The sequence below is a fragment of the Nelumbo lutea genome, chromosome 1 (genome assembly GCF_056320005.1).
Source record: "Nelumbo lutea isolate HS-2025 chromosome 1, American lotus-T2T, whole genome shotgun sequence".
NCBI classification, from domain to species: domain Eukaryota; kingdom Viridiplantae; phylum Streptophyta; class Magnoliopsida; order Proteales; family Nelumbonaceae; genus Nelumbo; species Nelumbo lutea.
Window position 1 is genome coordinate 13,956,716 of NC_142684.1, and position 27,458 is coordinate 13,984,173.

Below are 27,458 nucleotides of genomic sequence, written 5' to 3' on the forward strand. Positions count from 1 at the left end.
ATATTTATGATGTCACAGATTGAAGTGTTCAACCCAAACGGTTTAACTGTTGACCCAGAAAGTAGTGGTAAGAACAATTTCATTGTCGGGTCAGTTTTTAAAACCTTGCAAATTTGAACTTCAAAGTACCTTGGTCCCTCTTAAGTTTTTTAATCAATGTACAATGATTATTTTTTTGTTTTTAGCCTTAAACCATTTACTTTATCATCGATTGCCTTAAAAGTTTCTTCTTTCTTCAAAGCCTTTATGAATCTCGGTTTATGTAAGTGTGTTATCACAGTACAATTTGAGGTGTTGTCAAAAGTTTTATGAATCTCATGCCCATTTGGTTCGTGGGAATAGGGGTTTGGAATTGCAATTGTTTGGTTGGATGGAGTCAGAATTACATTCCCATTCCTGCTGGAATGGCATTTCCCCATTTAAGGGGATGGCCATTCCCTACCCCTCCCTTGGAAATGAAATTCCATCCTTGCAGATTTCAATTCTCATTCTCATTCTTGTCTGAATCAATCAGACTATGGGAATGGACCATTATGATTCCAATTGTGAACCAAATGGACCCTCGGTTGATGTTCCACACTTATCAAGATCATAAAGAAAATAGTTAAATAAAGAAATTTATTGGCATACAAAGAATCTAAAAAAAATGTTAGAAAACAACATTATCAATTTATCTGATTGATCTAACAAATTAAAAGTTTCAATTTGTGTAATTCAAATTGATCAAAACTGATAAGGCCAAAATCGACCACGAGTTAGAAACCACCAAGTGGTAGCATGTTGGGGGTAAAGTTGTCAATTGATGAGCTAACCTAGTCCTGACAAGCTACAAGATGAACTGACACCAACTCATAACATGCACAAGCAAGACATGGCTGAGCTTATTAGAACATCAATGCCAGCGCACTCCATGCAGACCCACTACCTACCACGTGCACACAACATGTCAATTGAGGGTGTGACAATTGGACTGAGCTCTAACCATGTGTGAGAGACGTGTCGGCTCTTAGATGAAGCCCCTCTCCTATAAATAGGTGAGTCCCCCATTCATTCGGACAACTGAATATGATAGTACACTACTATGAACAAGGCACGTCGGGCACCTTGGCACATAGAGCTCTCAAGCTCCCCCTACAATCTCTTTACCTCATAACGTGGAGCTCACCAGCTCTCCCTACGAGCTCTCCAGCTCCCCCTACGAGCTCATCATGTGGAACTCACCAGCTCTCCCTATGAGTTCTCCAGATCATCACATGGAGCTCACTAGCTTTCCCTACGAGCTCTCCAGTCTCCCTACGAGCTCTTTAGCTCGTCGTGTGGAACTCACCAAGCTCTCCAGCTCACTTTATTTTCCCTTGGCAATTATTGACTTAACCATCAGAGTTCACACGCCTGGGATCGCCCAGGGCCTCTAACATCTCCTATGGTTGTAGGTCTCTCTCAGTAGCCGAGGTGACACTCTGAGACAAGGTGACAACCTACTCTAACAACTTTCCATCCTTGCCCTTGTGGTCAAGTTTGATCCTCACCAAAAACTAATGTCAACTCACAAATATGTTAGAATTGGTTTTTACCTTTTGTCGGTTGGCTTCAAAGTCAACCAAAAAATTCTGATTTGGTTGATAGTACTAATTGAAATCGAACTAGTCCGACTCATAAACAACCCCAGGTACCACAAATCCTTTCTCTAAACTATGGAAAAATTGGGTTTCAAATTTAGCTCAAAAAATTAAAATGTTTTTGATTGAGATGTTACGATAGTGCATTAGCTCGGGGTGATAATTTGAAAGCTAGGGGCAGCTCGTAGGGTGTGGGTTGTAAAATCTATGGGATGGAAGAGGAATCAATCCTATGTACACTAGTTCAGTGTGACCTAGCTCAGGCTATATGGTATAGTAATTTTGGAGGTAGATTTATTAATCTCCATGCAAATTGGAATTTCATCGATTGGATGTTATATGTTAATGATAATTTATTTTGGCTATGTTTCAAAATAAGTGCTTATTTTGGCCATTAAGAACTTATTGGTATTTGGGAAGTAACTCGAAATAAGTGTTTGTTTTAAAAATAATTTATTTTTTAAGCCGAAATTTCCAACTTTTTAAAGTGCTTATACAATAAGCACTTATTCAATTTTTTTCTTTCAAAATTATCCCGAGTTGAATTTTAAAATACCACTTATAAAATTATCCATAGTTGAATTTTATAAAAGAACTTTTACGAAAGCACTTTTATGAAAGCATTTTTGTAAAAGCACTTTTAAGAAAGTACTTTTATGAAAGTATTTTTACAAAAGCACTTTTATAAAAGTACTTTTATGAAAACCTTTTAAGAAAGTACCCTTACAAAAGCACTTTTATGAAAACATTTTTACAAAAGTACTTTTATAAAAGCACTTTTATAAAGGTACTTAGTGCTTTTTATAAAAGTGTTTTCATAAAGAGCTTTTATACAAGTACTTTAATAAAAGTATTTTTATGAAAATAATTTATTAAAAGTGCTTTCAAAATGTATATTTTGAAACTTTGAAAGAAAATGAAGAACAAAATAGTCATAAATGCTTATTAAGTGCTTATTAGAGAAAAGACTACCAAACACCCAATATAAAATAAGTGCTTGTTTTAAAAAATAAGCACTTGAAAAAGTTGGGTGCCAAATGTAAATAAGTGCTTATTTGAATAAGCACTTATTTTTAACTTAACCACTCCCAAAGATGACCTCAGTGTACATCAAAGACCCAAAAGTTGGTTTCATGTGCTTTATAATAACTTTATAACTGTGTGATATATTTGGTTTGTTAGAAATGATGTGTTTTTAAGGACTTGTTTGTTTTTTATGAATTTATTTACCAAGTAAGTGCACTTACCCCTTAGGAAACATTTATTTTGATAATTGCACTTGGGTAAATACAATTACCCATATTCTTTTTTTGTTTAATATTTTTGGGTAAATGTGTCTTGTACATGGAGATATTTTTTTACCATTAATTTTTTTTTATTTACCTTCTACTTAGGAAACTCAACTTATCCAAGTTTGAGAAGGTGATATCTAGGAAAATCAATTTTGCCCTAAGTTCACATGTTTTTAAAATAAAAACTTGGGTAAATTGGTCAATAAGAAACACAATCTCATTGACTAACTTTTTCCCTTCAAAATCCTAAGAAAAGACGTGGCCTAAATGAAACTATCCCAAATTTGAGAACTGTTTTGTCTTGATAGGTAAATTCGAGTTGAAATCAGCCCCCCACAAGATAGTTTCCCACAACGTCCAATAGCACATCCCCACTGTGTATTGGGAACATCTCCCGATAATGCTTCATCATTTCTGGCACTATCATTGAAAGATGTTCCCAATACACGGTAGGGATATGCTGTGGGATATTGTGGAAAACTATCTTGTGGGGGGCTGATTTGAAGTCGGTAAATTCAGTTTCATTTGATAGTTTCATAGCAAAAGTCAATCATTTTGAGGAAAGACTGTTTGGCAGCCTTAAAACTGAAAACATCTACATCCAATGATGTAGAAAAGCTATGGAGGGCCCAAATGCTGGTTGGTACAAGGTTAGAGGGGGGTTTCGGTTTGTGGGATGCTCATCTTTTGGTGCCATTACTAGAGACGCTGATGGTCATTTTATTGCTGCTAATAGGAACTTGGCAATCTCGGCATTAGGGATGCAGTTGGCTAAATCAAGAGGGCTCAATAAACTTATCATTGAATAGAAGTAAGGACCGTTCTCAGTTAATTAATGGGTTCTCTAAGAACTTGAATGATTGTCCGAAGGACTACTATTTTGTATGTGTTTGGTTCATTTGGCGTTTATTGAGTAAACAATTTGTACTTGATGTGGCTGTAAAACTGAGAAAAACAATTAATGAGGGCGTTTATGACATATAGATGCCATTAGGCACCACATGAGCAAAAGTGCCAATAAACGTCAATCCGTTGGTGTTAGTTCCAAAATGAAACTTCTTGAAATGGGAGAGGCGTACAGAAATTGATGTTTACTTCAATATGTACAAATGCGCATAATGAGACCTTTGCTGATGGGGCACCTATGTGGCAACGCTTACTCAATAAACGCCAATGGAACCAAACACATACTTTATTATAAATGATATATTTTTGTAGTTGTAATGCTCTGTATGAACTTCTCTTCTATTAGTCGCTCAGCAAATGAGGTTGCTCATGCTTTAGCTTATCATGTTTTTATTCAAACTAGTGGAGGAACCCTGCTTCGCAGGAGCTGGAATGGAACTGTCGACCCATTGACCCGGTCTCTGGCCAAAAACCGTTGAATTGGTCAACAACTCATTGACTCGAGCGGTTGAACAGTCGACCGGTTCAATGATTTTTGGCCGTTTTTTTTTAATTTCTTTTCATTGGGAACCATCCAAACAACCGGTTCTGTTTTATCCTAATCTTGGTCCCTAGCCAAAAATCATTGAATTGGTGAACGACCCATTGACTTAGGTGGTCGAACCGTTGACCCGTTCAATGGTTTTTGGTCATTTTTTTATTTTTTTTAATTTTTGTTGTCAGAAAAGGCCATCCGTTCGAGTCGAACAGTTGAACCGTCGACCCAAAAACCGGTGGAATGGTTCCGTCTTTAGGTCATATGAGTCAGAGTCACATGCTCGAATGACATAACACGTATGGTACTGCTTAATGGACCTCCGACATGATGTATCGAGTCACCCATTTTTTTTTTTTTTAATTAGGTACCGTCTAGGGAACCAATTCCATTTTACCTCAATCCCAATCCCTGGCAAAAAACCGTTGAATCAGCCAATGACCCATTGACCTGAGTCGTTGAACCATTAACCCGTTGACCCATTCAATGGTTTTTGGCCTTTTGTAATTTTGTAATTTTTGTTGTCAGAACGGGTTGTCCATTCGAACCTAAAAGTCGAACTGTCAACCTAAAAACCGATGGCCAGAACAGTTCCATTTTCGGGTTGTATGAGTCACATGCTCGAATGACATAACACGTATGATACTGCTTAATGGACCTCACACACTCAAATATTTGCTTGTAATTTTTGTTGTCAAAATGGGTCTTTCGTTCGAACCGGACGATCGAACCGTCGACCCGAAAACTGGTGACCAAAATGGTTCCATAATTTTTTGCTTGTAATTTTTTATTGTCAGAACGGGTTGTCCATTTGATTCATCGACCCAAAAACCAGTGGCCAGAACGGTTCTTTTTTCGGGTCGTATGAGTCACACGCTCGAATGACAAAACACGTATGATAATACTATTTAATGGACCTTACAAACTCAATTTTTTGCCTATAATTTTGTTGTCTGAATGGATCGTCCATTCGAATTGGATGATTGAATCGTCAACCCAAAAATCGGTGGCCAGAATGGTTTCATAATTTTTTGCTTGTAATTTTTCTTATCAGAACGGGCCATCCGTTCGAACTGGATGGTCGAACCGTTGGTTGCCAGAATGTTATTAACAACATTTATCAATAATGGTAAGTAATTATACCATTTAATTAAATAATCATTCATGATAGTTTTAATAATAATATTTAGTTATTTTTAATATAATAGTAAATATTAAATTTATAAATAGGATTTATTAACAATATTCATTAAATTAATAATTACCAAAAAAATTAAATTAACAATATTTATCAGTAATAATAATTATAATATTTTATTAAATAATCAATAATAATACTTTTAATAACATTTTTAATGATTTTTAATATAACAATAATTACTAAATTTATTAGCAATATTTATAATTACAATAATTATTAATTATAATCACTAATTATATATTTATTAAATTACTATAATAATCATTAATTATTAAGTTATAGTAATTAATTACTGTAATAAATAACAGTACTATTATTTATTACAGTAATTAATAACTATTATAATAATAATATTAATTTAAATAATAGTAATTAAAACAGTAATTAATAACTAATAACTAATAACAATAATTACTGGGTGCTCTCACGTGGGAATCTACTTATATATATATATATATATATATATATATAGAGAGAGAGAGAGAGAGAGAGAGAGAGAGAGAGAGAGAGAGAGGAGTGCTGGTGGAATTCTCCATCAGATTTGGTTATTGAACCATTTAAGTGTTGATAATGATGATCCTTTGCTAGATTGCTGTAGCAGTAGTTACTAGTTTATTCAGTTTTAGGTTGAAGGTCATGTTTTATAGGTTGTCTGTTTGTGTCAAGAATTCTAGTGTATGATATTTCTTTTTTCCTTTGAATGAATTGCTTTATCACCAGAAAAGAATTAATGAAAAATAACCGGTTTGATTTTGGTATGGGAAACCACTTGGGGTGCAAATGGTCAGCATCATGGCCCAAAATTCGAATCCTTTCCTATATATTTTGTCAGATTCAGATATCACCTGTTGAATTTTTAGATTGAATCAGATAATAGGACCTGATTAAAAATGGGGTTGAATTCAGATCACCCCTATCCGATCCAAATGAATCAGATATGTATTATATATTTATTTATAATTATATTGATCTTTTTTATAAAAAAAACATGTATATATGATGAAAATAATTGAAAAAATGTTTGTATTGTTTTGTTTTTTTTTGTATAAACTGTTATATTTTTTCCTTTAATAATTTATTAAATTTTATAGAAATTAAATCGGATACCAAACATTCTTAACGGGTTCAGATTCAAATTGGCTTTGGTGAGATCCGAACCATTTACATCCTTAAAATCACAAATTCAAAATTAATTTACATGAACTAGAAAGAAAGAGACCAGGGTCAATGAACCCATCATCATTGATGACTAGATGACAAAATGTCTTTTGGTGGTCCTCTCTTTTGCTGCCATCTATGTATTGTTCAATGATCCCCTTTTTCACTCCCATAGACCAAATTCATGAATGAAGTGCTGAAAGCCTGAATTATATGTTTCCACAATGTTCTCCTTCAAATACCAGTTGAACACTTGAGCCCAACTAGCCCTATCTTCACGATTGATGAATGATGACAAAAGAAAAAAAAAGCAAAGGGAGGTCCCACGTTGTTAAGTAAATATATGTGGTTGCCATTTCTCCTAAACAATTTCATATATCCGTTCGTTGAGCTTCCTACCTTTGGTTTGATTCATTCCTCCTACTAGTCAGCAGTGGAATGAACCCATAGCATCCCAAGCTCCACTTACTGTTAAGAAGGTTCAGCAGGGAAATTTGTTCTTTACATACAACCAAGAAGCATGAAACTTCCTCGAGTACTGGTCACGAGTTCGAGCAGATTGGTCTTTACCAGAAACTGGAGGCCTGTTCCATGCGGGAGAAGGGATTTTGGTTTCCGGCCACCGGGAGTCACATTTCCGATCTCCATGACTGCAGGCTCCAAAGCTAATGCTCCCTCCACTCGATCTCGTGTTCCAATAATTGCACCAGATGTTAGGTCGGATGTGTATCAGGAAAAAGCGATGAAGTCGGAAGCAGCTTTGGAAGAGAGCCTAGAGAAGGTGAGAATTCTCTGCAGAAACACTAGCCATTTTTAGTGTATATTTGAGAGATCATTTGACAGAATTCCTAGTTTCTTTGTATGTCTGTTTTGCAGGCAATTTATCGGTGCCGTTTCTTAGCATTTTTCGGAGTGTGTGGCTCTTTGGTGGGATCTTTTCTGTGTTTTATAAAGGTAAGTAGGATCTCAAATCTGACCACTTGATTTTTTTTCTCTATTGGGGGATGGAGCGAGCTAACCAAGGTGTCACTTTGGCTATGTTTGGTTTCACACAACTTTAGGGGTGGTAGGGAACAAGTTGGGCAGCCTCAGCCAGGTTAAGGAGTTGATCCAAGCCCAGTTCAGTGTTATTAGAGGTTGTTTGGGGCCTCAATTTAAGCGCAAATCCATGTTTGATGCCAATTTTCAACCCAAGCCCAAACCAAAGATGATGAGTTTCCTAAAATTTAGTCCCAACTCCCAACCTAACCTGAATAGAGGGTTAGGTTAGCCACCATTGAGCTAGGTCGGCATAAAAGTCATAACTCATAAATGGGGGTGGGCTTGGCGTCTGATCTTCTATTAAGGATGAATTATAAGCCTGCATATGGGTCAGTTTAGGAGTGGCGAACAGATGGGTTGGGTTGGGCTGGGTGTAGGTTGAAGGCCAACCCACCCACGTACATTTGTAAATTGTAACCACATTTCTAACATGTACATGGGTTGCAACCCACCCTAAACCTCTCCTAGATCTTTTATGGGTTTTGAGAAGGGTTCAAGTCTTCATTGTCATAATGTCATTGTCCTGTTCCATGATGGGCCAGGCCGGGCTTGGGCTAGACATTTCACATTTACATCCCAGGATGGACTTGGGTAATAGTAGACTGCTCAAGCCTGGTTTATGTCCATCCCTATCACAAGCCAGAATGGAAAAAGAGGAATCAAATTAAACCAAATAATACACTTTTTGAATCTTCTGATAAGTAATGGAAATAAGCCCATGGCTATTAATACAATATCTAACCCAATTTGGAATAAATGATAAATGATCCTAATATATGTGTTTCTTGCAAACACGGAAAATAGGTTTAATTGCAGTTTTTGAAATTTACAGTTTGAGACATAATATACTAGATAGCCTCCATAGGAAGTCCCCATTATCTAGAAGGAAAAATTAAAGCCAAACTAGTTTGGTAGTTCTGTAGGCAAGAGATTGTTAATCATTTTTCCTTTCAAAGCCAAAATGGGTTAACAGCTTTCTGCTTCATGAGAAAAGGTTTCAGAGTCATTAATGAGCCGTGAGTATTAGAAAACCAGCTTAGCCTTTGTTTGAGCAGGTATGTGTGTCCCAAGGAGTGAGGTGTTTATGTAATGAAGGAGCTTCACTTGGTTGGCATTAAATAAACCGTTAGAAGAGTATAACTTTATTCAATATACTATATTAACAACCAAGGCTTTGATACTATGATGGGTCATGGATCAGTGGATTTGGACCAAAGTTTAGAAAAGGTCTTTGCCAAATGTCCCTCCCTCCTATCTGGGGTCTTAGGAAGGGTAGACTGGATATAGATCTAACATTTGACATTGTTTTGCACAGAGTGGCTGGCATTTTCAGGCATGTTTTAGACTTAGGTTTTATCATTATACCAAGCAATGGGTCAATGGCCTCTGATTTTGGTCTTGGATGTTCCTAAATATTGGAAGGAAACAGAAGTAGGAAAAGTTAGAGACAAATAGGAATAACTTTAGTGGACTTCAGGGGGAAAAGAGTTGCAACTCTTTATTGGATTCAACAAAAACATTAGTTAAACTTTGTAGAAATTCTGGTCTAAATTTTGATTTTGATTTCTGTCCTTGGTAAAATCCTAATTCAGAACTGGAATTTCAAAACCTGGTTCATAATGCCAATGTTGGTTATAATTAATTGACAGCTAATAACAAGAAAGGAAATGGGATAATGAACTCCCCTATGAAGATCATCACAGATTAAAATATCTTCACCTATATTTTGAGCAACTATTGATCAATTTTGATATGGCCGAAAGAAAGAAAAAAATAGAAGATTGAACATTTTAACCAAACAGAATTTCTTGAATATTTCACTGCATCATGACAGCAATATATCTTCACCAGTAGACAAAAGGACGGCATGCAATTTTTGTAAAGATAATCATTCAAAAACCTATGTTTAACTTCTAGTTGATTGCTTGTACAATAATGGAAGGCAATGGCAATAGTGACAAGAACAATTATTTACTAATGATCTTTTGTATTAGACTAGTTTGTTGATCCAGACCTCACTTTTGACTTGATCCTTTGATTAAACGTTGATGATAAGCTTTGTTGTAACGGAATCCAAGAACAAAATGGAAGGTCTTGCACATTGAAACCAAGCAGGAAGGATTTCTTGAATAATTTATTGCCTAATGTAACTATGATAAATCATTAAAAAATGACAGAAGGGGCTGAGAGATGTCGCATTATTTGATGATCTTGGAATGGATGCGTGTCTTTTGGTAAGATAATAATTTAAAAATGTGTTTTTGATGTATAGTCTAGTTGGGAAACAACAGAAACAGAAGCAACACTAATCCTTTAATAATTTTCACCAAAAGACTGACATGATATTTTTACTATATCCTTTGGCAATCTTTTAGATCTTTGATCAATATAACCATCAACTTAGTACATTCTTTTCTATTAGTCAATAGTGTTAAACCATTTGTTGGAAGGGTTTAGAATCCATCATATGGATGGTCGAACCATACTACATGGCTGAATGAATTTTCAATTTTTTTAACCTTTGCAGGAATCGATTTCCCAGTGAATTTGAAAATTGAATTTTCCGGATCGATCTTGCACTGAACCGGACCAGATTTAAAACCAAATCAAAAGAGAAAATTATACCTGATACAGATACCACAAGCACATATCCCAATGTGAAAGTTCATGCCTAAATCAGTCCTAGAACTAGCCTCTATTGAAGATGGTGCAATGTATAGGTGAGGCCAATTCAACAGCACTATTTTCTCCAAAACTGTTATCCAACTTGCTTGAATCGAATGGGATGAGTGAGCCTGATCTTCCCCAACCTTTTTCTTGCAAAACTAAAAGAAAGGCTGATAAAAATCAATTCTTGAAAGCCAAGGTTGAATTAGGGTTTCTTAGGAAACAAGGAGAATAGGAGAGAATGAGAGAGAGAGGCGTTCTTGTTTGGCTCACCCTCTTCTACTTTTATATCCTTATAGAGCACTCTCCTAATTAAATTAGGAGATTATCCATATTTGATTTAGATATGAGCTCTATTAAGAGATAGGTATTACTAAACCTAGATTCGACCCAGAGCACATGACAACTTATGTGACAACTAACTTAATCTTATTAACTATGAGCTTAGACCCATCAACTTCAAAGACTCACGACTCAAGGTGTTGCATGGCCATTTTAGGCTTGATATTGTATAGCGTGGGACCCCACAATGATCTCACATAAGCCCATATGGGTTCAACCCAACCTCTGAAAGTGGTTAGGCCGAATTCATCGCTCATGGCAGTGAATCCCTGACCCAATCAATATTGGTCTAGTTTGGGACCAACATTTACACCTAAATGATCATTGGATTCAGCCACCCTATGAAGACCCAAGGATAATGGACTCATATAAGACAAGGCCCATCAGGTAATTAGCCCTGTAATGATCTTTTACACTTAACCTCTCGGCCCATAATGATCAAAACACTGCTTGATAGGGAAGGACTTCTCCCCTAACTGCAAGGTGCAGTGCCACACTCTTTACTCGGATGGATCTCGGGATTAAAACCTTTTGCAAACTTTTTTCCTAAAATAGTAATATATATATATATATATATATATATATACTTTTGCAAAGCTAAATTTCAAATACAGGTGAAATACATTGTTGGCAATTTAGGTTTCCATCTGAGAGAGTGTAAACCCTAATATTCATTTTGTTCGATAACGGGGCCGATCCTATCACTATGATCACCCACTCAGGTGAATTCTTAGAATATCCCAACATACCAAGGTACTTGACCCTTTATGAATCTCACTAGTTGGCATATCAAAGACAACCCAATCCAACCCCTAATACAATTCCGTAATCAAGTCTGGATTATGTGTAATTTTTCAGTTTTACCCATCTATCTCCAAGGTTCAGAGCCTAATTGGAAATTGGTCTAGGCTTAGTGCTTCTAATAAACACCTACTGGCAGTGCTTGGGGTCTAACCCTAGCAGCTGAGACAAGATGCTCCAACTCCTTGGCAACACACCAGTGTTAGCCTTGTTAGGATAAACTCCCCAAGTCTATCTAATGGCTAAGAACATTCTAAACTAGCACAAGTCTCTTAAGTGTCCAGTTTAAGGGGTAATGCATAGAAACATACTAATATTAACATGAAACAACAATTTGCTTTATTCATTAACAAATAAATGTTCATGTACATCAAGCTGATTGGAGCTAAGGGCATTCACTGTCTAACACCATTGTCAAAGATGGAATTAGAAACCTCTTCTCAAATAATATGATTATAATTTCACTCAACCCATGAATCATAACAGAAAGAAATAAACAAAGAAAGAAACTACAAAGAGAAAGAAGAATATGAAAAAAAGCACCCAACAACTTTACAAATAATATTAGAAGATTAAAGGTGGAATGTAGAATAGAGGATGCCTCTTATATACCATAAGTGAAAGACCTCTTAGATTAGGTGGTGGAGTTGTACCAAAAGGTTGAACTATCAAAGACAGAAGAAGATCATGAATAAGCAATATATAAAGATACAACAAAAGAGATTACTTGTAATCCCGTGTTTGCAACAAGACTAGGATTTTGTATACATTTTGTCATAAAGAAAGTCTATGGTGGCTTATTAACATTTATACACAATATAGACAATGTGAACTGGTGAAATTCCATAAATGGTAACAATGATGGTGGAATGTAGAGTAGAGGTGATTTTTGTATGCCACAACTGAAAGACCTATAAGATTGGATGATGGAGTTGTATTAAGATATATTTAACTATCATGGACAAGAGAGGTAATGAATGGGAATACACAAAGGAATGACATAAGACATCCATTTTATTGATGAAAAGAATAGAAGACATGACAAATGTGAATAGCTACTAAAACTCAACTAGGAGCAAGGTCAAGAACAATTTGAGCCATAGGAATAGTTACCTAGGTGGGAAAGTGGATGAAACACACAATACTAGATGAGACTAGCCTGTGAATGAAAGAAAAAACTGTCCTATACTATGTGAAGAGAAATTTTGTCCCGTATTTTGGTGCAGTTGCAGATAATATTAATAGTTGCCATTATATTCCATGAAACGTGACTTAATATGTTTCATATTCAGTCTCAATCTATAGATATGGTTTTGGACATGGAAGCACATTCAAAGTGGAAAAGATTCACTAGTCCATACTATTGTAAGGTGATGCTTGCAATAGTATGGACTAGTGAATCTTTTCCACTTTGGAAAACTGTAATGGAAAATCATAGTATTGCTTGATTCTATTGCAAGGTGATGCTTGCATTTTGTTATTGTCAACCTGAATTTGTTCTAGGATTTTTCAGAAGATGGTCTTCACAGCAAACCAAAAGAAAAGAACACTTATAAATGAACCATAAAACCTACCATAATCATCATACTAAAAATAATTAATACAACAGTAAAGAAATACTTTAGCCTAACTGATGGTGGCAAAGTTGGTGGGATCTCTGGCTGTTTGTAGCAGATGCTCAAGGATCAAATCCCACTACCATCAGGGTTGGGGGGGTCCTAGAGGAACTACAATGGTCTTTGCAGTGTATCCTTCACTTGTACTTGGTACCTACGGCAAAGAACTAGAATGTGGGATACTCTGTAAATTGAGGAGAGTAGAGATTATAATCTGAAGACCCACCAAAGTAGGCTAAAATCAAATAGTTTGTATGTTACTTGCCAGTCTTAGCCATTTGGGATCCAAAATAATCTTCCTGTCCTGTTCTGAACAAATGATGATTATTCAAATCCATAAATGAAATAATAGGGGAAGAATTACATACATCTGGTGTTATGGGCCCAAGTGTAGGATCGCATCACGGGTCACTCCACCGCAGGAACCTCAGATTTTTCCTTGCCCTTGGCCTTGCATATAGGCCCTATTTTGACTATCTCGTGGGTGATTTGTCCAAGAGATCACCGAACTCTCCTTTACTTTCTTTCTTGACCGAATATTCGATATCCTCATTCAATAATGTCATCTCCTTAAATAGGAGATTACAAGAGGAGGGTTCCTTGTTGGATTCGGCTAGGTTAGTCCTAAACGGACTCAACTTCTACTGCTAATTAGACTACTTACTTTTAATGGTATTACAATTCTTTGTAAGAATAGGGGATAAGATAAGGGAGAATGGGATAAGGGATAAGGCGCGTTCTCTTGATGTGTCCAGATAAGGGTGGGCCCACCCTATGAGCTGTCGTGTGGACCCCGCTCTGCTGCTGCTGCCGGTGTGCGTGCGCGCGGCTCATGGTGCCGCCGCCGCGCGACGCGCGTGGTGCTGCTGCCGCGTGGTGTGTGCGCGCAGTGCGTGCATGCAGTGCCGCTGCCGCGTAGTGCGTGCGTGCGATTGATGGTGCCACTGACGTGTAGTGCCAATCGTGTGCGCACTGCTGCCTCAACTGCTACCGTGTGGTGCGGGTGCTCATAACATCACTCCCCTCCTAGACTACGAGCTTGTCCTCAAGCTCAAGGTTTGGATAGGCATTGTGGAGATCGGTCCAGGGGATCCAGGTCGCCTTTGCTAGAGGTAGTCCCTCCCATTCTACTAAAACCTTGAAGGTGCCTTGATGGATGCGGGACTGGATGAGGACGTGGGGCAGGAGGATAGGTCTTCCATCCTGCAAAGGGGGTAGGGGAGGCACATGGTCGGGAGGAGTGCCAACATAAAGTTTTAAGAGGGACACATGAAAGATGTCATGGATCTTGTTGTGCTCCGGGAGCTCGAGTTGATAAGCTACCTTTCCTATCTTCCTTAGAATCTTGAAGGGCCCGTAGAATTTGGGGGCCAGCTTAGGGGGTCCCCGGCGCCTGAGAGACAGCTGCCCGTATGGTCAGAGTTTCAGCCAAACGTACTGCCTGGTTCAAAGGTGACTTCGCGGTGCCGCTGATCGTAGGCGTGTTTCATACGTGCCTGCGCCTGCTGTAAGCACAAGGAGACTTCGGCCAGGAGGGCATTGCAAGCTTGGAGGTTGCGGTCCACTTCTTCCAACCGCGTTGAGCCCGACTCGTAGGACAGAAGGTGTGGAGGATCTCGATCGTACACAACTCTAAAGGGAGTCATTCCAAGGGAGGAGTGATAGGATGTATTGTAGCAGTATTCAGCCCATGGGAGGTACTCCACCCAGCGCTGTGGCTGGTCACCCAAGAAGCAGCAAAGGTACATCTCAATTGTCCGGTTCACCACCTCTATTTGGCCATCTGACTGTGGATGGTAGGCTGAGGAGAAGGCGAGGGTCGTGCCTTGTAATCTAAAGAGTTCTTTCCAGAATGTGCTTGTGAAGATCGGGTCCCGATCACTGACGATGACTCGGGGAGTCTATGTAAGTGAAAAATGTGGGTGAAGAAGGTATGGGCGATCGAGACTGTGGTATAAGGATGGGATAAAGGGAGGAAGTGAGCATATTTGGACAACCGGTCCACTACCACGAACAGGATTGACTTCCCCCCGACTTTGGGCAGCCCTTCGATGAAATCCATGGCAATATCGGCCCAAATCTGCATTGGGAGGGAGAGGGGTTGGAGCAGGCCTGCGGGATGTAGATTGTCCCATTTTTGCTGTTGGCAAACGACACAGTTCTGGATAAAGTCCCTCATAGCTTGCCAGTGGAAGTCAGCGTGAATACGATGCAACATTTTTTGAATGCCCTCGTGTGTTGAGTGGTGTATGCTGGTGAAGATGGGGGGGATTAGGGGGCAATCGGCGGGTAGGTAGATTTTCTTTTTGTAGAATACCAGCCCATCGTGAAGAGACCGGTTCGGGTTAGCAGACCCAAATTGTATTTGTTGGACCAGGTTGTTCCATTCTAATGACTGTGGCAGTGTGTTCCAAATGTCTTCTAGTAGGGTGGCTCGTGGTTGGGAGATCGCATGGAGGAGCATACTATCTTCTTCTCATCGGGACAGGGCATCTGCTACACAGTTCAGGGATCCTGCCTTGTAGTCCACCCGAAAATCAAAAACCAGAAGCTTGTTGACCCAATGTTGCTATGGGGAGGTGGTCAGTCATTGTTCCAGCAAGTATTTGAGGTTGTAGTGGTCTGTTTTGACGACGAAGGGTCTGCCCCACAAGTATGGCCTCCAGTGTTGTACTGCCTTGGTTAGGCCAATGAGCTCGCGTTCATAGGCGGGTAATTTGAGATGGCGGTCAGCTAGCTTGCGGCTGAAGAAGGCTATCGGTGCCCTTACTGCTGAAGGATGGCTCCTATGCTTGTGCCAGAAGCATCACACTCAACTATGAACTCAAGATCAAAGTTCGGTAGCTGGAGGACTGGTGTGAAAGAGAGTGCTTCCCTTAGGCTAACGAAGGCTGCATCGGCTGTGCTATCCCAGTGGAAGGCATTTTTCTTTAGCAGGTTGGTAAGCAGGGCTGCTAACAGGCCGTAATTCTGTACGAACTTTCGGTAGTACCCTGTTAGCCCTAGGAACCCATGGAGGGCCTTGGCGGACTGTGGCCAGGGCTAGTCCTTGATGGCCTAAATTTTGGAGTTGTCCACAGTTACACCTTGCCCGCTGATTACATGTCCAAGGTAAAGGACTTGGTGTTCCCCAAAGGAACACTTGGATCTTTTAAGGAAGAGTTGGTGCTGCTTTAGGAGCTCGAGCACGACCCGCAGGTGCTGAATGTGTTCCACCCACGTCTTGCTATAGACCAAGATATCGTCAAAGAAGACCAGTACATATTTTCGGAGGTGGGAGTGGAAGACTTCATTCATCAGGGCCTGGAATGTGGAAGGGGTGTTGCAGAGGCCGAATGGCATAACTAGGAACTTGAAATGGCTATGATGCATTCTGAAGGTTGTCTTTTCTACATCTGCGGAAGACATCCTGACCTGAGGTCTAATTTGGAGAAGAATTGTGTGCCATGGAGTTCGTCCAATAATTCGTCTACGATGGGGATCGGGAATTTATCTTTGATGGTTCGGCTATTGAGTTCCCTATAGTCCACACAAAATCTCCAAGTCCCATCCTGTTTGGGTACCAACAGAACTGGGGAGGAAAAAGGGGAGTGGCTAGGCCGAATGATCCCCTGTTGTAGCATATCTGCGCATTGCTTCTCTAACTCATCTTTCTGATGGTGGGGGTACGATAGGGCCGAACCACGACCGGGTCTGACCCTACATTAGAGGGATCCGGTGGTCGTAGGCTCTTGGAGGTGGGAGGCCCTTGGGTTCTTGGAAAACAACTGAGTAATTGGTGAGAAGTCTCTCCACATCAGTTGTGCGTGAATTCTCCCCCTAGAGTGCATGTAGTTGTGTCTTGGTCCTTGTCCGGGTTCCCTGCCAAGTAACTGGTTTGCCATCTAAGTGGAAGGTCATGGTCAGGGCAGCGAAGTCCCACAGGATTGGGACTAGCGTGATTAGCAATTTGACACCTAGGATGATGTCAAATTTGTCCAAGGATAGTACAAATAAATCTGCTCGGAAGGACTCTTTTTCAACCTGAATTCTGGTGTTCTTGCAGATACTGGGGTTGTGAACTCTTTCCCCATTCGCCACGGCTACCTGTAGCTGTGGCCTGACTTCCATGGGCAACTCTAACTTGCGGGCCGCCTGATTGCCGATGAAATTGTGGGTGCTTCTGGAGTCTACCAGAATGCGCACGGGTTTCCCCGTCACTAGCGCCCTTAGTTGCATTGTCTGGGAGGTTCTGATCCCTGTGATTGCGTGAAGTGAGATCTCGGGTTCAGTTGGTGATGGCTCTTCCTCATCCTCTTCAGTCTCAATACTAGAAGGCAGAATAGTTTCTTGCATCTATGCCCTGCGGAGTATAGATCATCGCAATTGAAGCACTGCCCCTTCGTGCGCTGTTCTGCCATCTTGGCTCGGGACAGACGCCGGATGGGGGGTGACACCCTGCTGCTCCCTATCTGTGATACTGATCTGGAGGGGTTACCGGTGTGGGTCCTCTGCTCCCTGTTGGGCGCAGGGGTAGAAACTCCCGCTGGCCTTGACGGTGCTAAGTCGTGGCTGGCCATCCAATGCTGTAGGGTCCGTGACTAAGCTGCATCTTCCGCTCAAAGGCGCGAGCGAGGTTCATTGTCGTAACCAGTTTTGGGCGGTGCTGCATCTCTACGTCTACCCTTAAGGGTTCTATCATCCCTGCTGTGAACATGTCCACTTGCTGATCTGGTCTAACCGTGGCCGCTCTGGCAAGCAAGGTTTGGAACTGGCGTTGATATTTAGCCACGGTTCCCATTTTCTTGAGATTGATTAGCTCACCCAGCAGGTTGCTCGTCATCGGGGGTCCAAACCTAAGGAGGCAATAGGACCTGAACAGCTCCCAACTGAGCCCGGGTTCTTCTTGTTCCATGCGATAGAACTAGAGTTGTGCCTCTTCTGTAAGGTGGAAGGCTACCAGGCTGACCTTGTCTCTGTCATCCATGCACTGGTTGCGAAAAAACTACTCGTAGTGGTACAACCAACCTAATGGGTCTCCGGTGCCGTCGTAAGATGGAAATTCAAGCCGGCTGTACTTGGGGACAACTGTAGTCGTCGGTGCGGTGGCTTGATGTTCGTTGGCTGATTCTGTCCCGTCCGTGCGGTGATTGCTGGTAGAGGCTAGTCCCTCCGAATTCTTTTCTTTGTTGGAGAGGAATGCTTCTAACAAGCAATGCAACTCCCGAACGTCATCTTTGACCTCTCGGACCTCCATACTGGTCTCTGCGAGCCTATGCTCCAGTTCATGGACTCTGAAAGACAGCGCCTCCTGTTCCCCCATGACGGTAGGCTCTAATACCAAGATGTTATGGGCCCAAGCGTAGGATCGCGTCACGGGTCGCTCCACTACAAGAACTTCAGATCTTTCCTTGCCCTTGGCCTTGCGTACAGGCCCTATTTTGACTATCTCGTGGGTGATTTGTCCAAGAGATCACCGAACTCTCCTTTACTCTCTTTCTTGACTGAATATTCGATATCCTTAAATAGGAGATTACAAGAGGAGGGTTCCTTGTTGGATTTGGCTAGGTTAGTCCTAAACGGACTCAACTCCTACTTCTAATTAGACTACTTACTTTTAATGGGACTACAATTCTTTCTAAGAATAGGGGATAAGATAAGGGAGAATGGGATAAGGGATAAGGCACGTTCTCTTGACGTGTCCAGATAAGGGTGGACCCACCCTATGAGCTATCGTGTGGGCCCTGCTCTGTTGCTGCTGCCGGTGTGCGTGCGCGTGGCTCATGGTGCCACCGCTGCGTGGCGTGCGTGGTGCTGCCCGCGGTGCTTCTACCGCGCGGTGCCGCTGCCGTGCAGTGCCGCTGCCGCGTAATGCGTGCGCATGACTCATGGTGCCGCTACCGTGCGGTGCCGGTCGTGTGCGCGCTACTGCCTCAACTGCTGTCGTGTGGTGTGGGTGCTCATAACATCTGGAGGTAACGAATGAAGAGAAAAGAACAATCAATATTGAAGATCTCGAGACAGAAAAGTTAATTGTCCAAACAAGGGGCTGTAAGACAGAAAATGTTTTGGGCAAATCTGTAATCTTTTGTTGTTTTGGGGTGGAATTTACATTCAATCTATTGTAACTCTTTTACATCAATAAAATTATTTTCCTGTTGATAAAAAAAGTTATTTGCCCTTCTACTTAAGGGCTGTTGTAATGGCCGAAGTGGATGAACTGAATGACTCATTGCTTTGTTTTTTATTGGATTAGTCATTAATTAGATTATAAGTTACTTAAGGGTTGAATGGAATGTTGTGTTACTGTAACCATAAATGTTTTATTACATGGCTATTTTATCCACTAAAACCGTTTAGTTCAGCCACTTCAGCCATTATCACATGCCCCCAACCTTTAATCTAACTCAGACTTCGATTCTTTCTGTAATGTTGTCTATGCGTTTCTTCATTACTATGATTTATACTTACTGTTGACTTTAATTGCAGGGCTGCACATATGTTGTGGCTTCATTTATGGAATACTTTGTGAGCCATACAATAGTGATCTCATTGTTGATTGAAGCCATTGGTGAGTATAATGTTGCATGTTCTTTATCTAAATCTTGTATATAATGTTGCACATATGTGTGCGTATTTTATTTTTTGTTTCTTTTTGATATGTTATCCTAGAACGTTTTCATGCTTATTAATATAAAAAATGAGTACCGACTCTAAGGATTCTTTAAATAACCAGAGATGAGTAACTTTTCTATTGATACCAACCGACCATCAGTAGAAAAGTAAAAAGTATGTTTAGTTTGACATCTATACAACAACTTTGATTACTAAGCTTGAGTAAGTTATTCTAAGTAAATGAATCCACTTATAGTTGAACAAGGTTAAACCAGTCACACATGGTGGCTGATGTTTTTAATTATTATTTAAGATGAAAATATGAAAAGTTCCAACAACATCCAGGTACTTATAATAGGGCTCCAAGTAATTGTTTGTTGTTGGTGTTAAATGAAAGGAAAGACTTAAGTATGCAGTAAGAATATGGAAGCAGTAACAATAGTGAAAATAAACATCAAAAACAAAAAGGGGGGGGGGGGGGGAGGTCAGAATCATCAAAATTTATGTCCGGAAAGCCCTTCAATATGAATTACAAAAGCTAATAGATAAACTCTGAACCATTTAGTACAACAATAGACCATCATAGTCATCAAAAAGTGAGACTCTTGAATAGCAATCTTACCTTGCCTATGGTACAGAGTCTACAGACCATTTTCTAGACTTAGATTGTTAGAAAGGGAAATGGGAAATCAATCTTCTTTGTCACTTCTTTTCTCCTCCATTCCATATTCCATTGTAAAGAAAATATAAAGATCAAGATGATTGTGAAAGGGGGAACCATCTTATGAGGAGGAAACCCATAAGTTCTCTATCCCAGCTGATAATGGGGTCTCCACCTTGATAGGAAAACATTTAAGCCTGTCATGATTCAAAGTTCCTTTTTTAGAATTTTGTTTCATTCATCATGTTGAAGGGTCTTCCAAGTATATGGTATGCCTCTTTTTCAGCATCTTTAATTTTCTTGTTTATCTCATTCAATTCTACATTAGTTCTTATGTATACTTTCTCTTTTCTTGATTCCCTGTTAGACTTATGCAAAGGAGAGAGGGGGAGGGAGGGAGGGAGGGAGAGAGAGAGCTTGTTTCCAAGAATTGCTTAGCTAGAAATCTGGTCAAACCTTGTAGAGGAACTTAGCATGCTGTAGTTAACGAATGTGGTTAAAGCAAATCTAGCCTTCTTTTTTCTTACCTTTTCTATGTCTTTATTATTTTGGCAAGTCAAAATCTTAAGCATCAAATAAATTAAAAGAACATATCCTATCTACCACTACCAATAGGCAATGGTACAATGTGCAACACATGATCCTTCAAGCAGACCCTATTGTACATAAACATGCTCACACATTTTACATGTAGAAGGAAGTTAATGAACATTTAAGCTTCTCTTATTAGGCCTTTTTCTTTTGTCAGAACATAATTCATTAAAAAGATGGCATTTCTAATGCATAATTGGAATTATGAATACACACATGAAGCATCGCATTATTACTATTTCCAAAATCATGAAGGCTTGCCCCTAACCACAAATTTATTATTCTTTTAGACATTTATTTGGTGGGAACAGTGATGCTAGTCTTTGGAATGGGTCTTTATGAGCTATTCATCAGCAACCTTGACATTGCAAAGTCATTTTCTTCAAAGGAAACAGCATACCGATCAAATCTCTTTGGCCTGTTCGCTCTTAAGGTAAGTTGGCTCACACTTTTAATTCAAATTGGCATTGTCAAGACATATTATAAAATAATATGAAAGTGTCTTCTCACTTTTCATCCCCATGGACTTCTTTATTTCCAATAACCAATAAACAAATCAAGAAAAGTAAGAAAAGGAAAAGAAAGAATAAATAATAATAAGAAGAAATGATACTTATATTCATAGCACAGAAATGGAAATAACCCCTGTTCCTAGTGTTCTTGCTTTTGTTATCAGAAAAATCATTTGATCTATGATCCATTGGAACAAAATAATGGTACTGAAAAAACCAGGCCAGGGGTGTAAAAAGAGTAGTATTTACATTCGGAAAAACCCATGAGAGATTTCAGATGATGATCATAGAAGAGACAATTTACCAAAATATATATGATTTCAGGCCTTATGGTCTCCTAACTGGCTTACATTAATTATTGAATAGTCATTTCCCTTGTGTAAGGAAAGTAACAATTATTAGTCATTTGATATTATAAAATGCTATCTCATATGCATTACAAGTTGAAGTTATTCTCCTTGTTTAATACTAACCAAGTTCTTTGCTTTGTAGGAACGACCCAAGTGGCTTGAAATAAAATCAGTAAATGAGCTAAAGACGAAGCTTGGCCATGTAATAGTAATGGTTCTTCTAGTTGGGTTGTTTGAGAAGAGCAAGAAGGTAGTGATAAGCTCTTCTCTGGATTTGCTTTGCTTCTCTACCTCTATTCTCTTATCATCAAGTTGCCTTTATCTCTTGTCAAGGCTCAACAGCTCAAAGCAAAAATAAATATACATCTTTCAGCTAAAGGTTGTGTAAAAATTGACATTTTAGCTAAGGAATATCAAAGTGTGTAAATAGATAAATTAAATAAACTATAAACGTGTACCAGCTATATTCAGTTGTGCCTTCACCTTCTACTACTTGACAGTAGTGAGGTTTCGGTTCAGTTAAAGAGATGCTCAACTTAAGGCTGTGTTTGGAAGAGGTGCTCACCTTCCTTTCCCTACCTTTTCTTTCAAACCAAACACGGCCTAAGGGGGGCCCTTTTTTAGCGCTGTACTGGAATTGGCTGAAAACTCCACAGCCCAACTTGCATTGGAAGGAATACTCTGATAAAAGGCTCCATCCTACGCCCAGGACCTCCATTCATGTTGCAAGAAATCCATATTTTCCACATTAAAAGGAAATGATGAGATCGGTGGAGTTTCATGTCTTATTTCCATAAGACTGACAAAATTGAAAACCTGCCATATATAGTTGAAAAAATACAGACACCTAAAGCAAAGCATGGGAACGTAAGGTTATTCCTTTACTTTCTCCTCACAGCTGACAATAATTCAGGTTTGCTTTGAGTGCAAAAGTATGGGAATGCAAATGATTTTTTTATTTTATTTTACTTTTCTTTTGTTTGTATGCCATGTGATGAAGTGAAGTAAAGCTAAAGCAAAACATTTGTACTAGTGCAAATGAATTGCAATGCAAACAAAGAGGGCTTAAAAAAAGAGAATGAACACCAAAGGATGCCTATGCAAAATGGATGCAAAAGTTAATCCAACCAGCAGGGTCAGAACACACTAGAGAGCCATTCCCAGACAAGTGACAGATTGTTTAAAGACCACGGATTTAGCAGCCATATTGGGGATATTCACGTTTCATAGACTCTGTGGTAAGGAGAGGATGGTAGCTAGCTAGCAACAAATGAACTAAGATTCCAAAGTTAACTAGTTAAGTGGTGGAAACGTGCATCTACTTAATTAGCAGTCATTTGAAGGGATGGTTGAGCTTTGGGTTGGTCCTCTATGGATTGTTGGACTAGGAAAGGTTTTCCTTGTTCCCTTCGCAGTCCCTCTTGGAGACTGATACTATAAATCATTGAATTGGAATAAAGCTATAAAGGCATTGTCATGCTTACTATGCAATGTACTCTTATACATGACAAAGAAGGTTCTGATGTCCTTTATTTTAAACCAACTTGGAGGATTTGATGACTACTTGAAAGGATTAGAGAGAGAGAGAGAGAGAGAGAGAGAGTACATGGTCTTGATTGGCCCTATGTTCATTTGTCTGTGGGAAATAAAGATGAGAAGCCACTTGAAGGCATAATCTAGCCACTTGGAGGCATACTTAGCTTGGCCAGAAAAGAGACCTGACTGATTGGCCATATCCCATATGATAACTTTCCTGGTCTGTGGGAGAAATAGAGCCAATTGTAACTTATTGAGGAAAAAAATAATCAAAGCATTTAATACAATACTGGTTACGTGTCCATTAATGGGGTGTTTTGAAGGATGCTTATTGTATCCAAAATTCCAGGAGCCAAAAATTTTCCCATCTGAATAGGCCACTTGGAGGGATGATTCAATATTAAAATCACACTAGCCACTTCAACAGCTACTTATGTAGCCTGAGCCTGGACAGAAAGAAAAGGTTCCTCTAGATTGGTTTCTTGTTCACTTTTCTTGTTGATGCTTCTATTGAATTTTTTTAAGTGATGTTAGCCATTGAAACTTCGGAGCTCTCTCTCTCCACCCTTTTGCCCAGTTCATTATCCAGCATGACATGCGAGTACACGAGCTCCTTTCAGGCATTTTACTAAACTGCAGAACTCCCTCTTGGCCCACTACCTAAGCTGCCACCTCAAAAGGTTACTGGATCCTCCGGAGGGATGGGATTGTGATGCTGATGCGCAAGCTTGTGCAGCAAACCCGCCTTGTCCAGTGCTAGCACTTAGCCACCTTTTTATTATGGTGGGTATCCAATGTTACTAGAAAGTAGAGTCTGGATTGCAGTTGGAAAAGGCAAATTAATCCTTTTTTTATTTGATCATTTAATTTACATGAGTCCAGCAACCAAGAAGTTTGCTTCCAGTTTGGCCCCATCCAACCATCACTTCTCTTTGTATGAAAGCCTGCTCCTCCTATAAAACAATGGGGATGAAATTTCTGTTTAATTAACCTTCTGTAAGTTTGTTCTCAGAATAAACTAGGAGGGAATAATTCTCTTTTGTCAAGTCATCCACAGTCACTTTCTCTAACCTCTAATTGTAATATTAAAGGCAAAGAAATATGATTTACCAGTTTTTTTTTTTAATTATTTTGGTAGAGTTTGGATCAGTTGCAGTTGCACCTTTCTGTTGGAACCTATTTAATTTATGTTGATCTGATTAGAGGTTTTTGGGCCAACCATCAGCTCGATCAACAGAAGGCTTTGGAAATATATGATAAATTGATAATCATTAATTAATTAATAATTCATCAAAAGTCAAATTAATATTTTTTTTTATCTGGTCATTTAACTTAATGGTGTCCAGCAATCAAGAAGTCCACTCCCAGTACAGCCCCATTCAACAGTCACTTCTCTCTGTATGAAAGGGCTGCTCCTATAAAACAATTGGGATCTTTTCTGTTTGACTAGCCTTTCTCTGTAAGTTTTATTCTCAGAATAAACTATGAGGGAACAATGATATTTCCTCAGATCCACTTTCTCTCAGACCTGTTATAAAATTTTTGGTTAGAGGCAAAGAAATACGGTTTTTGCCTTTTTGGAGAAAATGCACGCCCATTCTTGCACATGCATGCTTATCTGCTATCTCCTACAGCAGGTGAGTGCCAATGTTCAGAATTGGAGAGGATAACAAAAATCTTAAAGTACACTAAATCACAGTTTTACCAATTAATTATATTATTGGCCGACCGATTGATTAAACCTTTCAACCCGTATAGGCTTTATTTGTTTGCACTGTAAATCTAAACTGCATGCAAATTTTGCACCTGGTTCAATTTTGTATTTATTTGTTTTTAACTATGATTTGCATTCCTATCACTTGATAAAATTTTTGTACTTAGGCTCAGTTTGGTAGGAGTACAAATACAAATATATACTGTGCAAATACATACAAAATAATACAAAATACAAGGTTTTGCACTCTACAAATTTGTACTTGTACTACTTCCAAACTGAGCTTCATGTCTCATTTGCATTCACTGGCAGTTCAAATTTTGCATCCCAAAAACTGATGAAAATTTTGCACACGCACCTTCCTCCTACATAAACTCTCTATCATAGAAAGTGAGGAACCGTATCATTTTGCTCCTTACCTCAAAAAAAAAAAAAAAAAGAACCCTCATCCTCTTACCTCCATTCTCTTTCATATAAGGTGGGAGTTGCATCATTTTACTTCTCACAAACAAATAAGACAAAGTCAAATACAAAGCAAAAGTAAACATGGATTTACAATAATCAGCCTATTTATACTCTCATACATTTACACCAGTGCAAAATGAACACATTGCAAACAAACTGAACCAATGGCTGCATTTGGAAGTTATGCAAATGGAGTGTAAATCCTGATTCAGGGTAAATTTGCACTCTGGTTCACTTTTGCCTATGTTTGGCAACATTACATTTATGCATTGACAAATAACAGAAAACAAATCTTCCAATACATATTTACATTAATAATAAGATGTAAAAGTACATCAATAAAAAAGAAGTAAATTTACATTCAAGTGGGCTATTGATAAAAAAAAGGCATATATTTTATTGGAATTCGTTTTTGCATCTATTATAGCTAAAAGTTTGTTTGGTAAGAAGGTAACTGTCAATCCAAAACTAACCCAACTTTGCAATTTATATGGACCGTTTTACACTCTACGTATTTGCATTCACACTTATTTGCATTGTTTCCAAACGCATACACACTCTACATATTTGCATTCACCCAGAGAGCTCACTGGATCATGGGAGCGTTCTTTTTTTTTGGATTTTGAGAGGCGGGGGGGGGGGGGGTCTCCTAGGCGGGTAAATAACTTTCCCACTTGGGGGAAAGTTTCCAACACATGAATGAGACAAAAATGCCATTTTAATAATGAATTTTTATGGTTAAAATGGTCATTTCCTTTTTTACTTGGGAAATAAAAGAACATGGGTAAATACACTTACCTGGGTAAGTGTTTCTCAGGAAAAACTTACCCAGGTAATTGCATTTACCCGGGTAAGCAACTTACTGAAAAGCAAACGGGGCCTTAAGAGTGAATATCTTGTAATCTCTTAATAAAATATATTCTTGTGAGAGTGGTGAGTATTACATAAATTCCTTGCTGGGGTGCCAAGCTATGATAAAATAAGATATGTATGCTATTGGAGAATTTTCAGAGTACAATAAATGAATAAATAAAACAAAAGGAGGAGAGAAAGGGAATGCTAAGATTTAAAAGAGACTTCAACCAAAAGAAAACAAAAAAAAAAATTTAAAAATCTTGGAGGAGAAGCTATAGAAAATAAATGTAAAGGTAGTTCTGTCTCTCTCTTTTTTGTGAGCAAGGCAGATGAGATTTGTATAAAATGTAACAAATATTTTCAGTACACAATCACATAAAAAAACTTGACATTTCATGTGGATTCTCCAATAAAAAGCAATTAGCCATGAAAATATACTGAAGACAAATAATTATATATCCTATTTATTATTTGGTTACTTAAGAAATAAATTAGAATCTCAGTCTTGATAAAATGACTAAAATCAAGGAAGTTATTGTTTTCGTTATCTCATGGACCGCACCATGGCCTGAAGATCATTCTAGGTGCTACGTGTTCATTTTCAATCAGAGAAGGCTCTGAATCTCCTCATATTTTAGATATATAGAAAGTTTTCTACAGAAAGAATCTGATAAACAAGCAGCCAATCACATGCAACTCTTCTGAACTAGCTAGATTTCTTGGGCATCCACTTCTCAACTCTTATCCTGATATCAGATTTAAGTTTTTTCTAGGTCAATTTATGTAAACTACTGATAACAACTCAGATCTAGATTTTGTTATCGGACCCCATCTCACTCTATGCCAATTTCACTTAACCATTGCCATTGTTATTCTCATCTATGTCTATTAAACATGGATTGTAATTCGCCACCCATCTGTTATATCGGTTTCAAATTAAATACACTAGAAGTATCAAGTTAGGAAGGAGTTTGAGATATAAACATAGGAAAATAAGAGCAC

The 27,458-nt window shown here is 38.9% G+C and overlaps 1 protein-coding gene across 1 annotated transcript; it reads left to right on the forward strand.

The window, feature by feature from the left end:
• Positions 1–6,863: 6,863 nt before the first annotated feature.
• LOC148873597 (uncharacterized) lies at positions 6,864–22,264 on the forward strand. The gene is made up of 5 exons (XM_088964464.1): positions 6,864–7,492; positions 7,588–7,665; positions 19,647–19,728; positions 21,315–21,457; positions 22,029–22,264. Exons 1-5 carry the CDS (start codon positions 7,232–7,234, stop codon positions 22,242–22,244), a joined length of 780 nt encoding a protein of 259 aa, XP_088820590.1. The 5' UTR covers positions 6,864–7,231; the 3' UTR covers positions 22,245–22,264.
• The last annotated feature ends 5,194 nt before the right edge of the window (positions 22,265–27,458 follow it).